This window comes from Elgaria multicarinata, chromosome 3, assembly GCF_023053635.1.
Source record: "Elgaria multicarinata webbii isolate HBS135686 ecotype San Diego chromosome 3, rElgMul1.1.pri, whole genome shotgun sequence".
Lineage (NCBI taxonomy): Eukaryota > Metazoa > Chordata > Lepidosauria > Squamata > Anguidae > Elgaria > Elgaria multicarinata.
In genome coordinates this window covers 155,592,828-155,606,950 of record NC_086173.1, presented here as the reverse complement: position 1 = coordinate 155,606,950, position 14,123 = coordinate 155,592,828, and the positions used below count along the sequence as shown (strand labels likewise).

General features: G+C 45.8%; 1 protein-coding gene across 1 annotated transcript in view; it reads right to left on the bottom strand.

Moving 5' to 3' along the window:
- Positions 1-9,392, bottom strand: part of LOC134396172 (zinc finger protein 723-like) — a 36,696-nt gene extending 27,304 nt beyond the window's left edge. Inside the window, exons 1-3 of the mRNA XM_063122573.1 lie at positions 9,326-9,392; positions 1,942-2,025; positions 1,698-1,827 (exon numbers count right to left, since the gene is read on the bottom strand). Of these exons, the coding sequence (XP_062978643.1) occupies positions 1,698-1,827; positions 1,942-2,016 (205 nt within the window). The 5' untranslated portion in view covers positions 2,017-2,025; positions 9,326-9,392. The remainder of the gene's footprint in view (positions 1-1,697; positions 1,828-1,941; positions 2,026-9,325) is intronic.
- Between the last annotated feature and the right edge of the window lie 4,731 nt (positions 9,393-14,123).

The following is a 14,123-nucleotide window of genomic DNA, read 5'->3' as shown; positions in this document are numbered from 1 at the left end:
GTTTGTTTGTTTTTTAAAGCAAGACTATAAACCTCAATTGGCATTCCCGGGGAACGAAGGAGCCTCTCAGTTAAAACAGGGAGGTACTGGTTCCCCTCTATTTAGCCCTGGTTATGCCTCATCTTGAGCATTGCGTCCAGTTCTGGGCTCCACACTTCAAGAAGGATGCAGACAAGCTGGAGGGTGTTCAGAGGAGGGCAACCAGGATGATCAAGGGTCTGGAAACAAAGCCCTATGAAGAGAGACTGAAAGAACTGGGCATGTTTAGCCTGGAGAAGAGGAGATGGGAGGGGAGACATGACAGCACTCTTCAAATACTTAAAAGGTATTTGAAGAGGGCCAGGATCTCTTCTCGATCCTCCCAGAGTGCAGGACACGGAATAATGGGCTGAAGTGACAGGAAGCCATATTCCGGATGGATATCAGGAAAAACTCCCTGACTGTTAGAGCAGTACGACAATGGAACCAGTTACCTAGGGTGGTCATGGGCTCTCCCACACTAGAGGCCTTCAAGAGGCAGCTGGACAACCATCTGTCAAGTATGCTTTAGGGTGGATTTCTGTATTGAGCAGGGGGTTGGACTCGATGGCCTCGTAGGCCCCTTCCAACTCTACTATTCTATATGATTCTAGGGCCTCAAGCATTGAAGTTTCAGGGTCAAACCAGATGTGACCTCTGTTACTTCCTAGGTCTCAAGCAGGGCTTTCCCCCAGTCCCTTACTGTAGATGCAAGGGTCACGCATGTACCTACTCCAATTGGCAGCTGAGTCTTTGCCAGCCCTGTGACCTGGCCGATTTTAAACTGGAGATGCCAGGAAATGAACATACAGCTAGCAGAGAGTGGCAGAATCTCTCCCCCCGATGTGCTAGTTTTCTATTTGCAAGGAGGGGTGTGTGTGTGTGTGTGTGTTTAAGGGAGGGCATTCTAACGTGACATCCCCCATCTTAGCCTGAAGGTCTGGCACTTCAGGATTCTACCCCACCCTCGTTGTGCTGCATGTGTAGATTCAGCCTGCCTCACAGTCGCGTGCCCTCTTCCTCAAGCTACTGTGTTGTATAGAGAGCTTGCACAGTTTGGGCCAGAGTGTTTGTAGCAGACTCTGCCGTTCTCCCTGGTTCCTAGTCCACATGGATTAGGGAGGAGCATCAATGGCACACGCCCTGCAAGGATAAAGTGCACTGAATGAACATGCTCAGTGGCCAGAGAAAAAATGGATAACGCGGGGAGCAGGAATGGAATGTCTGTAATCCTGAACAGCTGCACTCCATACTGCAACGTTTTGTTGCAGGTCTCACCTGCTCTGTATAATTCAGCCTATTTTTAAGAGGCCTGGGGCCTAAGTTCAAAAGCCCTCCGCAAGCAATCAGTTCAGACCAATGGCAAAAGCAATTTGCCCGTTTCCCGGAAGCTCCTCTAGGCAGGGAGAACAGAAGAGGAGGTGGCAAAAGGAGAGAGAAAAGGGGTGGTCCACCTGCTTTGGGGGGGAGGAGAAGAAACATAAGGGGACAACAAACAAACAAAAAACAATTAACCCCAAATAGCACAATGGCAACAGAGAATGTAATGGAGTATTGTGGAAGAGGGCATGGCCGGCATACCGACTAGGAGCACTCCACGCTGCAACATTTTGTTGCTGGGCCTACTCGGGTATAACTATAAGATCCAAGGTGGCAGGAAAGGAGAGGAAGCTTCTTACCCAAGGATGCTACGTTCTCGTAGTTCTCCTGCATGACATCCCAGTAGAGGTCTCTCTGCTCCGCATCCAGAAAAGCCCACTCTTCTTCGGTGAAGTATACCGCCACCTCTTCAAAGGAGAACGGCGGGGCCTGAAAGGAGGAGGAAGGAAAAGAATGGCTTGATCACGCCCCCGCTTCGCTTTCGTCTTACTTTGTTTTATTTAAAACTGTTAAACAATACAGTTCCCCCAATCCATCCTTTACCTGAACGGGCTCCGTTGCAACCATCTCTCTTCCCCCAGGGGGAGGGAATGTTCCAAAGAGAAACACACACATCATTTTGCCGATCTGTCAGGGAGAAAAGGGTGATGTCAGAAGGGGTAACTTGTTTGGGTTTTGATCTTAATAGTTCCGTTTCACATGCAAAAACAACATCCTAACCTTGATCTATCTGCACCTTCCCCGTCACACAAACCCTTGTAGAATCATAGAATAGTAGAGTTGGAAGGGGCCTAAAAGGCCATCGGGTCCAACCCCCTGCTCAATGCAGGAATCCACCCTAAAGCATACCTGACAGATAGTTGTCGAGGTGCCTTTTGAATGCCTCTAGTGTGGGAGAGCCCACAACCTCCCTAGGAAACTGGTTCCATTGTCGTACTGCTCTAACAGTTAGGAAGTTTTTCCTGATGTCCAGCCAGAATCTGGCTTCCTGTAACTTCAGCCCATTATTCCGTGGAAATAAACACACACACACACACGTATTTCATACAGAAGCTGGAGGAAAACTAACAAACTGAAAGCAGCCATAATCTTACCAGGTTTGGAAACAGGTTATTTGAAGGACCACCTGCACCCATACAAACCTGCCTAGGTCTGAGTAGGCCACTAAGGCCCTACTGACAGGTCTGCCATCAAGATCCATCAGACTGACCAGCACTACAGAACAGGGCCTTTTCAGTGATGGCCCCATAGTTTTGGAACTTTCTCCCAAAAGAAGTACAGATGGCCCCTATCTTTGCTAGTGTTTAAAAGGACCTTAGAAACGTATTTGTTTCAAAGTCCATTCTGCTAAACGTGCCACAAGTTTGGATTTAAACAGCAGCTTTTGGCCGAGGGGTGGGGTTATAATTGGATTGTTTTATTGGTATTTTCAAAAGGGTTTAAACAGTACAACATTGAAAAGCAGGTGCTGGCTGCACGATGCAGGGCCGGTTCACCATTATCTGGAAAATTGCACTTTCAGAGAGACTAACTCACCGTGGTAGAATTCTGAGTGGGGTGGCTAAACACGACCACTTTCCCTTAATACCCCAAACATCATTATGGAGGGATCTAATTAAATGAGGAGTGTTCCAAGAACATTCTACTGTTAATGTAACTCAGACAAGAATGGGAACACAGTTTCTTCTTAGTTTGAATAGTTGGCTGTGGCTGCGTTCAATGGTGGGTTATTTATTTATTTATTTAAAACATTTATATCCCACCCTAGAATCATAGAATCATAGAATAGCAGAGTTGGAAGGGGCCTACAAGGCCATCGAGTCCAACCCCCTGCTCAATGCAGGAATCCACCCTAAAGCATCCCTGACAGATGCTTGTCCAGCTGCCTCTTGAAGGCCTCTAGTGTGGGAGAGCCCACAACCTCACCAGGCAACTGATTTCATTGTCGTACTGCTCTAACAGTCAGGAAGTTTTTCCTGATGTCCAGCCGGAATCTGGCTTCCTTTAACTTGAGCCCGTTATTCCGTGTCCTGCACTCTGGGAGGATCAAGAAGAGATCCTGGCCCTCCTCTGTGTGACAACCTTTTAAGTATTTGAAGAGTGCTATCATGTCTCCCCTCAATCTTCTCTTCTCCAGGCTAAACATGCCCAGTTCTTTCAGTCTCTCTTCATAGGGCTTTGTTTCCAGACCCCTGATCATCCCGGTTGCCCTCCTCTGAACACACTCCAGCTTGTCTGCATCCTTCTTGAATTGTGGAGCCCAGAACTGGACGCAATACTCTAGATGAGGCCTAACCAGGGCCGAATAGAGAGGAACCAGGACCTCACGTGATTTGGAAGCTATACTTCTATTAATGCAGCCCAAAATAGCATTTGCCTTTCTTGCAGCCATATCGCACTGTTGGCTCATATTCAGCTTGCGTTCTACAACAATTCCAAGATCCTTCTCGTTTGTAGTATTGCTGAGCCAAGTGTCCCCCATCTTGTAACTGTGCCTTTGGTTTCTATTTCCTAAATGTAGAACTTGGCATTTATCCCTATTCAATTTCATCCTGTTGTTTTCAGCCCAGCACTCCAGCCTATCAAGATCACTTTTAAGTTTGTTTCTGTCTTCCAGGGTATTAGCTGTCCCACCCAATTTTGTGTCATCTGCAAATTTGATAAGCGTTCCCTGCACCTCCTCGTCCAAATCATTAATAAAACAAATATCATTAAGATCTCAAGGCGGCGTACAGACAAAAGCATACAGTGTAAAACAGTAAATATACACAGCTAAAAACAAATTAAACCATAAACCAAGTTAAAACAATAAATAATTTAAAAGCTCTAAAACAAAACTGTCTGCTTGATTGGTCATCACAGTATACTATAGTTAGAGCAACGCAGAAGTGGAGGAAAAAATTAGCAAGTGAGGAGGAGTGCATGAACCCCATGACAGATTTTCTCTTCCTCCACGGTTTGGAGCAGGGATCTTGAACTGCAGGCCAAATCTGGCTTAAATGAGGTCCCAATCCAGGCCTTTGGGACTTCCCAGACGGCCATGTCGCTTCCACTGGCCCCACCTCTTTTCTCCAAATGATCAATTGTTGGTGGTTTCCTCTGCTTCACTTATTTTTTCATCATCCTAAAAGGTTGAAATGCCTCTCCTAACACTTAGTTACTGTTAATAAGCTAAAATATGCTGGTATTTTGGCCACGCCCCTTTTTTCTTTAACTCCACCCACTACTGGAATACAGCCCCCGAGATCTTCTCCGAAATGGGATTCGGCCCTCAGGATGAAAAAGATGCAACACTGCTGGTTTGGAGGGTTGTCTGAATGGAGCCAAGTATTCACACCATCCCTGGACATGTGCTTGCACGGATGATGCAATGTCTAAACTGGGCGGTCATGGAAAATGCCAGAAGCAATTCCCAAGGTGACAATAACTGAGCAAATCTAGCTGGGTTTATGACAAGATGCTTACAGGTTTATTTTGAATTTATGTAAATGTCCACCATCCCATCCCGTTTTTTCAAAAATTCAAATGAATTACGCCAAAGTCAACAATACAAGATCTATTCAAACCAGTCCAATGCAAATCATTGCCTCCTAACATTAAAACAACGAACCTAGTAAAATGACACGCAGCAAGCCAACAACAGAGCTGCAGAGTAAGTTAAGAGAGGTTCTGCTGAAACAGAAAGGAAGAGGCCTAGTTTATTTAACCCATGGTTTGTTGTCCTACCTAGGGTTTGTCTGGCAGACAATAGAACAACTGTGGTTTCTGTAGCCACAAACTACAGTCCCAACATTCTGTTTCCCATAGTGGCCAACCAAACGCTTCTTGGGAAGCCACACAAGCAGAGCATGAGTGCAATAGCAGCTTCCTGCCCATGTTCCCCAGCAACTGGGGTACATAGACATATTGCCTCTGACAGCGGAGGTGGTGCTCTTCCGGCTACAAAAGCAACAACACTCACAGCACTAGAGGGAAACGGGGCATCACCAATCTTTCTGGGTCAAGGGGTGTATTTGGAATTTTGAGAGTGTTGTTGGAACTTTCCCAAAATGGCTGCCGTGGGGGGAGGGGAATCTTAGCGTATTCATAAAATGGCCACCATGGTGGGCATAAGAAGACCCATGCTGGATCAGACCAAGGTCCATCTAGTCCAGCACTCTGTTCACACAATGTTCAAGCAGCTGCCCCAATGGGAATCCCACAAGCATAACATGAATGCAACAGCACCCTCCTGCCCATGTTCCCCAGTTACTGGTATATACTGGAATATTGCCTCTACCCATCGAGATTAATAGCCATTGACAGCTCCATGAATTTGTCAATATCTTTTTAAAAACCATCCAAGTTGGTGTTCATCACTACATCTTGTGGCTTCAAATTCCGTAGCTTAACAGTGCGCCGTGTACTTATATTTGATCTTACTCTCCCACCATTTGGCTTCATGGGATGACTCCCATTGGTCTGATCCAGCATGGCTCTTCCGATGTTCTTAAGAAGAAAAAGGTCATCCTATCGTTACTTCCCAGAAGACAAATTAATGAGACTAAAAGAAAAGCAACTTGCTCAAGAATAGGGTGACCCTATGGAAAGGAGGACTGTGCTCCTGTATCTTTAACAGCTGTATAGAAAAGGGAATTTCAGCAGGTGTCATTTGTATGCATGAAGCACCCAGTGAAATTCCTTCTTCGTCATCATCTGGTCACTCTAGCTATACAAAAGAGGGCAGGGCTCCTGCAGCTTTAGCTGTTGTCATGAAGAGGGAATTTTACCAGGTTCTGCGTATACACAAATGACACCTGCTCAAATTCCCTTTTCTACACAACAGTTAAAAGATACATGAGCCTTGCCCTCCTTTTCATATGTAAAGTGACCATATGAAAAGGAGGACAGGGCTCCTGTATCTTTAGCAGTTGCATAGAAAAGGGAATTTCAGCAGGTGTCATTTATATATATGGGGAACCTGGTGAAATTCCCTCTTCATCACAACAGTTAAACTTGCAGGAGCTATACTAGAGTGACCAGATTTAAAAGAGGGAAGGGCAGCTGCAGCTTTAACTGTTGTGATGAAGAGGAAATTCCGCCAGGTTCTCCATATATACAAATGGCACCTACTGAAATTCCCTTTTCAATACAACTGTTAAAGATACAAGAACCCTGTCCTCCTTTTCATATGGTCACCCTATTCATATGGTCATGGTAATTGATAATGGTCTTATGGGCGAAGGGGTTAAGCAGCCATGAATAATCACCTCAACTGCAAATCACACAACACAATTCACATTTCTCTTCCCCCCCTCCCTGCCACCATTCCATGCTTTACAAGTGTGTCTACGTTCCTGATATGCTGAAGCAAAAAAGAAAAGTGTTTGTCAGCGAGATGTAAAAATAAAAAAATAATACCATGAGCAGGTGCAGTTTTGCATTTTAAACTCACTTAAATATTAGCATCATCACGACTGCATGAATAAAATGCGTTTTTGTTTCTGCTGCTCTCATGCCAAACATATTTAGTTGGAAATAAGTATTATTTTATTGTTGGAAGGGATCATATTTTAAAATATTTAATAACGCATTTAAGATTTAAAATAAAACAAGTCTCTGTAAGCAGGCCCTGCTGGCTGCCCCGATTAGAAAGGTGTTTAAAAAACAAAACGAAAAGATGCTATGGCAAACAGGGCCAGCCTGGCCCTGACATGCCACCCTAGGGTGCTGCTGCCTCTTGGCCTTTCCCCATCACTTGGTGCTCTCTGGATGGTTGTTTGGAAAGGAGGCTGGACGTTGTCGCCAAGGCCTACATGAGGCCCTGGAACCAGTCCTCAATTACAGAAAAAATAGCCAGTTTTGCAGTGGTTGCCAGCGCGTTTCCAGGCCTTTAAAGCCTTAGGCAGTTCAAATTACTTGAAGGATTGCCCTCAGCCTGCCAGCGCTTCTAAGATCAGCAAAAGAAACCCTTCACACTGGCCTATATTTGAGGGCAGTTAACTGGGCAAGTACATGAAAGAGGGCATTTTCTGCAGTGGCCTCCACTTCTCTGGAGTCTGGTAGGCTCCATCAATGCAGAATTTTGAGAAGGGGTTAAAAACTAACTAGTTTACTCTGGCCTTCCACTTTTACCTAGGGTGACCATATGAAAAGGAGGACAGGGCTCCTGTATCTTGAACAGTTGCATAGAAAAGGGAATTTCAGCAGGTGCCACTTGTATGCATGCAGCACCTGGTGAAATTCCCTCTTCATCCCAACAGTTAAAGCTGCAGGAGCTATACCTGCAGCTTTAACTACTGGGATGAAGAGGGAATTTCTCCAGGTGCTGCGCGCAAACAAATGACACCTGCTGAAATTCCCTTTTCTATGCAACTGTTCAAGATACAGGAGCCCTGTCCTCCTTTTCATATGGTCACCCTATAAATGACACCTGCTGAAATTCCCTTTTCTATGCAACTGTTCAAGATACAGGAGCTCTGTCCTCCTTTTCATATGGTCACCCTATAAATGACACCTGCTGAAATTCCCTTTTCTATGCAACTGTTCAAGATACAGGAGCCCTGTCCTCCTTTTCATATGGTCACCCTATAAATGACACCTGCTGAAATTCCCTTTTCTATGCAACTGTTCAAGATACAGGAGCTCTGTCCTCCTTTTCATATGGTCACCCTATAAATGACACCTGCTGAAATTCCCTTTTCTATGCAACTGTTCAAGATACAGGAGCCCTGTCTTCCTTTCCATAGGGTCACCCTACATTTACCAGACTGTTCTGGTTCGCACCTGCGATTGTATTGTTGGTTCTTGCTGTAATCTGGAAATAGAAAATATTCTGAGGTGACAGAAAAAGACTTTTATTATGTGCAATTCCTTCCTCAGGCACTGCTTATCACCTAACTTATTTTAAGACTGAAGAAACATTGGAAAGATTCTTTACGACACAATTGGAAAAAAGGTAAGGCGCTCCTGAGGAAGGAAAGTTCTTTCTAAGATGCATTGGGCATAATAAAAGTTTTTTCAGGCACCTGAGAATATTTTCTTTTCTGTTTTGGAACAAGTAAGTGCCTCTTGCTGTTTCCCTACGACTGTCTGGGCCAGATGTTTTATTGTTGGCATTTTTTTTATGATTTCTGTGTTGTTTTATTGCTGGACTGGAGTGTTTTATTGTAGAAAGCCGCCCTGGGAAGGCTCCTGCCATGAAATACATAAAAATATCTATCACAGGAAATGAATAGAAGGCCTACGGCCATGTGCCAAGTAACCACAATATTCACAACTAACCACAATAAATTCAGAAAGAAGCGTTTCCAGAGTTTCTCTGGTCACAGAGTTTAAGGTCAAGTGGCATGCCCCAGAATACAGCATTGGGAAAACCACTTTATTTTTCCAACGTCGGTGCAGTTCTGCCAGTGTTCTGGGTGGGAGTTCACTGCCCAGCAGCAGAAGCAGAAGAACTACTACTACTACTACTACTACTACTACTACTTTTGGTCTGGTTATTGTCCGCCTTGAAAAAAAAATCTCCCTTAAAATTAAATTAAACCGCAGCCGCTTTCATCCTCCTTTGTTTGCCACTGCAATCACTTCCTGTGTGCCTTTTTAAAGAAGTTTTATTTTGCTTTCAGGGCCTCCCCACCCACTCAGCCCTCTCACAATATTTTCAAGTTTCTTTTCTCTTTGATCCATCCCTTCCCCCGCCTACCCTATTTATTTCATTGCACAAATCCTGACCCTTTTAAACAATATATCCTTTCCTACAAGGCAACTAGAGACAGACAGACAGAGAGTCCCAGTCTCCAACTCAGTCCCAAAACGAAGCGGGTTCGGGGCTCCCCATGCTTGCAAACTTAGTTTGTTTGTTTTTAAATCACCCTATCTGCACGATAACAATGATAATAATTTCCCCAGCAAAAAGATCTCAAAACAGTGGCTTTGCGTTAGTTACCTTTTGCAGGCTGGATCGCGCGCTCTTGCAGACGCATTAAACTAAGGCTTTAGGAGGGCGGAGGGGGGCACGTCCCAAAATGTTCCAGGACTCCTTTGGCTTTTGCAGGGAGGATGGAAAAGGTGGCTGGGTAGGTGGAGAGGGAGAACTGCAATGGAAACACCCCCGCTCCGCCGCCGATCCCCTCCGGATTTGTCCCCCCTCCCAGAGTCCCTTTCCTCTCCCACCACCACCCCTAGACTGGGTGCCAAAGCAGCCTCCGAGACTCCAAGATCTCCATCTCCATAGACGCCGCTGACCGGATCTTGCAGCATCTGCTCTAGGAAGCTCAGCCCCCCTCCGAGGTCGCCGAACAGAAGAAGGGAAGGGAAGGGAAGAGAAAGAAAGAGAGAGCCGCTTTCTGGCGATGCGCCGTGGCGACGCAACAAACCGGAGCCATCTGGTGGTCACAGAGACCTGGAAAGAGGAAAGCCTCATCCGCCGGCGTTTGATCGTGGAAAGCAGGAATTGGTTTTTTTTTTTATCATGATTCGACGGATTGATTTGATTTAGATCCAGAGGGCCAGAGGTGCGGTGTCCTAGTGATTAGAGCAGGGGTCCCCAAGCTTTTTATTCAGGACAAATAAAAGGAAGGACTTCTTCACACAGCACATAGTTTTAAATTATGGAACTCACAGATGTAGTGATGGCCACCAATTTGGATGGCTTTAAAAGGGGGGGGTGGATAAATTCCTGGCGGTGAAGGCTATCAATGGCTACTAGTCCTCATGGCTATGTGCTGCCTCCAGTATTTGAGGCTGTAAGCCTGTGTGCACCAGTTGCTGGGGAACATGGGTGGGAGAGTGATGTTGCACCATGTCCTGCTTTGTGGGTCCCTGGCCGATGGCTGGTTGGCCACTGTGTGAACAGAGTGCTGGACTAGATGGACCCTTGGTTTGATCCAGTAGGGCTCTTCTTATGTTCTGATGACCTGTGGGCACATTTGGGCATGTGAGAAACTGCTGTGGAGAGCACCACAAAACGACTCCCACAGAGGATGTGGCTAGACACATAGTGGCTGCGGTGTGGGGTGGTGGTGGCAGCTGGGTAGTCACAAGTGAGCTAAAGAGGTGGTGGGTGAGGGAGAAATATAGAGGCTGGGAGAGGGGGAAAGAGGGGCAGAGGAGAGAGGAAGAACAAGGCTAGAGGCTGGGAAGGAGAGAAACAGTGAGCTAAAGAAGTCATGGGAAATAGGGAGTAAGGGGAAATAGCAAGGCAAAGGGGTAGGGGGAGAGAAAGAGTGAGGCCGAGGGGGGTGGGTGAAGCAGCAAGGCAAAGGGGTAGAGAAAGAACAAGCTAAAAGCTAGGAGGGGAGAAACAGTGAACAAAATAGTTTAGGTAGGGTGACCCTATGGAAAGGGGGCTCCTGTATCTTTAACAGTGGCATAGAAAAGGGGATTTCAGCAGGTGTCATTCATATGCCTGCAGGACCTGGTGAAATTTCCTCCTTATCACATCAGTTAAAGCTGCAGGAGCCCTGCCCTCATTTGTATCTGGTCACTCTACAAAAGAAGGCAGGGCTCCTGAGGCTTTAACTGTTGTGATGAACAGGGAATTTCACTGGGTGCTGCATGCATACAAATGACACCTGCTGAAATCCCCTTTTCTACACAACTGTTAAAGGTACAGGAGCCCTGTCCTCCTTTCCATAGGGTCACCCTAGTTTAGGGGAAGGCAGGAGGGGGAAATAGGAAGGCAAAGGGATAGGGGTAGAGAAAGAACAAGCTAGAGAAGAGCTTTCCATACTTTTCATATTGGTGACACACTTTTTACACATGCATCATTTCGCGACACAGTAATTCAGTTTTACTAGCAAACCAGAGGTTAAACTAACCCCTTATAAGAGATACGGACACATACATAAATTGTAATACATTCGTGCGACACACCTACACACTGCAGCCGACACACTAACGTGTCGCGACACAGTTTGGAAAGCTCTGAGCTAGAGCCTAAGATGGGGTGAAATAGTGAGCAAAAAAGGTTGGGGGGATAGGCTAGAGGCTGGGAGGGAGAGGGAAAAATCAAGGCAACACGGTCGAAGGGAGAGAAAGAGCGAGGGAAGCGGTTGTGGGGGGAGAAACAGCAACGTAAAGAGGCAGTGAAATAAATAGACTAGGGCAGCCTTCCTCAACCTGGGGTGCTCCAGATGTGTAGGACTACAACTCCCAGAATGCCCCAGCCAGCTGGCTGGGGCATTCTGGGAGTTGTAGTCCTACACATCTGGAGCGCCCCAGGTTGAGGAAGGCTGGACTAGAGGCTAAGAGAGGGGGTAGGGAAAACAGTGAGGCTAGAAAGGGAGAGAAAGAAGACTGCCCTAACATTTCCAAGGATGGTGTTTTTCAAAAAAATGTTTTTGAAGGGGCAGGGAGTAGAGAGCTTCATTGGCACCCTTGGACGTGCCACGTTGAACTGGGACTGATGAGGCTTGGGTTCTAGTCCCTGTGCAGCTATGAAGCTTACTTTAGGCCTGGGCCTGTTCACATGATCAAGCGGCTTACTTTGGCTGAATATTCAAAATGACCACCTGCACGCGCTGGTGGGCTACATTGCATGCAGGTGGCCATTTTTTGAAAATTCAGGCCGTGACTGCAGCTTATTGATGTTGTTATTTGATGTTCTTCCCCGCTTCGATCCAGAGGGAAAGGCGGGGAAAAATTATTATCATTATTATTATTTATTTATTTATTTATTTATTACATTTTTATACCGCCCAATAGCCGAAGCTCTCTGGGCGGTTTATTTATTTATTATTATGTCGTGCAAATCCAGTGAGGGTGGGATGTTGGAGTGCGTAACAAACTATCCTCAACCCTAAAACAACCCATGTTAACCATGCCCACCCCCGCCACTTTCACATGACACAACAAGCCACCACGGTCGTGGCTTGAATAATAAAAAATCACCCGATGCAACCCACCGTGGCTTAAGTAAGTGATCCTGCAATGCAGGTCACTGACTCTCAGCCTAATGTACCCCACAGGAGGATAAAGGTTAAAGTGGAAAAGAGGAGGATCGTATAAACCACCTTGGTACCTTGAGAGCCAGTGTGGTGTAGTGGCTAAGGTGTTGGACTGGGAGTCGGGAGATCCGGGTTCTAGTCCCCACTGGGCCATGGAAACCCACTGGGTGACTTTGGGCCAGTCACAAACTTTCAGCCCAACCCACCTCACAGGGTTGTTGTTTTGAGGATAACATGGAGAGGAGGAGGATTATGTACGCCGTCTTGGGTTCCTTGCAGGAAAAAAGGCGGGATAAAAATGTATTAAATAAATAAAAAATAAATAGGAAAAAAGGAGTATAAATGTAATATAGGGTGAGCATATGAAATGGAGGACAGGGTTCCTGTATCTTTAACAGTTGTGATGAAGAAGGAATTTCAGCAGGTGTCCTTTGTATGCATGCAGCACCTGGTGAAATTCCCTCTTCATCATAACGGTTAAAGCTGCAGGACCCCTTCCCTCTTTTGTATCTGGTCACTAGGTCAGGGCTCCTGTAGCTTTAACTGTTGTGCTGAAGAGGGGTTTCACCAGGTGCTGCATGAATTCAAATGACACCTGCAGAAAAATCCCTTTTCTACCCAACTGTTAAAGATACAGGAGCCCTGTCCCCCTTTTCATATGGTCACCCTATGTAATAATAAGTAAATATTGCACCTTTATCCCCCAAAATGTCGCTAACAAGAGAAAGACTTGGTTAAAACAATCAGAAAACAAATAAACTAAACACACCGTTAAAATCACATCAATAAAAAGAAATAAGCAGCACCAACCAATTAAAAAAATAAACCCCCAACAGACCAGCTTCTATGCCAAAGGCCTGCCTGAATAAAAATCTTTTTGCCTACTGGCAGAAGGATGACAGAGAGAAGCCAACCTGAATATGAGCCAACAGTGTGATGTGGTTGCAAAAAAAGCAAATGCTTCCAAATCACGCCAGGTACTGGTTCCCCTCTATTCAGCACTGGTTAGGCCTCATCTTGAGCATTGTGTCCAATTCTGGGCACCACACTTCAAGAAGGATGCAGACAAGCTGGAAGGGGTTCAGAGGAGGGCAATGAGGGGTCTGGAAACAAAGCCCTAAGAGGGAGACTGAAGGAGCTGGGCATGTTTAGTCTGGAGAAGAGAAGCCTGAGGGGAGACATGATAGCACTCTGCAAATACTTGCAAGGTTGTCCCACAGAGGAGGGCCAGGATCACTTCTCGATCATCCCAGAGTGCAGGACAAGGAATCATGGGCTGAAGTTACAAAAACCCAGATTCTGGCTGGCCATCAGGAAAAACTTCCTGACTGTTAGAGTAGTATGACAATGGAACCAGTTACCTAGGGAGGTTGTGGGCTCTCCCACCCTAGAGGCCTTCAAGAGGCAGCTGGACAAGCATCTGTCAGGAATGTTTTAAGGTGGATTCCTGCATTGAGCAGGGGGTTGGACTCGATGGCCTTGTAGGCCCCTTCCAACTCTACTATTTTATGATTGTAGCCTCCCTCAACAGGGAGTTCTAGATCCTTGGAGCAGCCACCAAGAACGCCCCTCTCGTCTCCCTAACAAAAATGCTTCTGGTGGCAGTGGAACTGAGAAAAGGCCTCCCCTGACAATTATTATTATTATTATTATTATTATTATTATTATTATTATTATTTATTTATTTATTTATATAGCACCATCAATGTACATGGTGCTGTACAGAGTAAAACAGTAAATAGCAAGACCCTGCCGCATAGGCTTACATTCTAATAAAATCATAATAAAACAATAAGG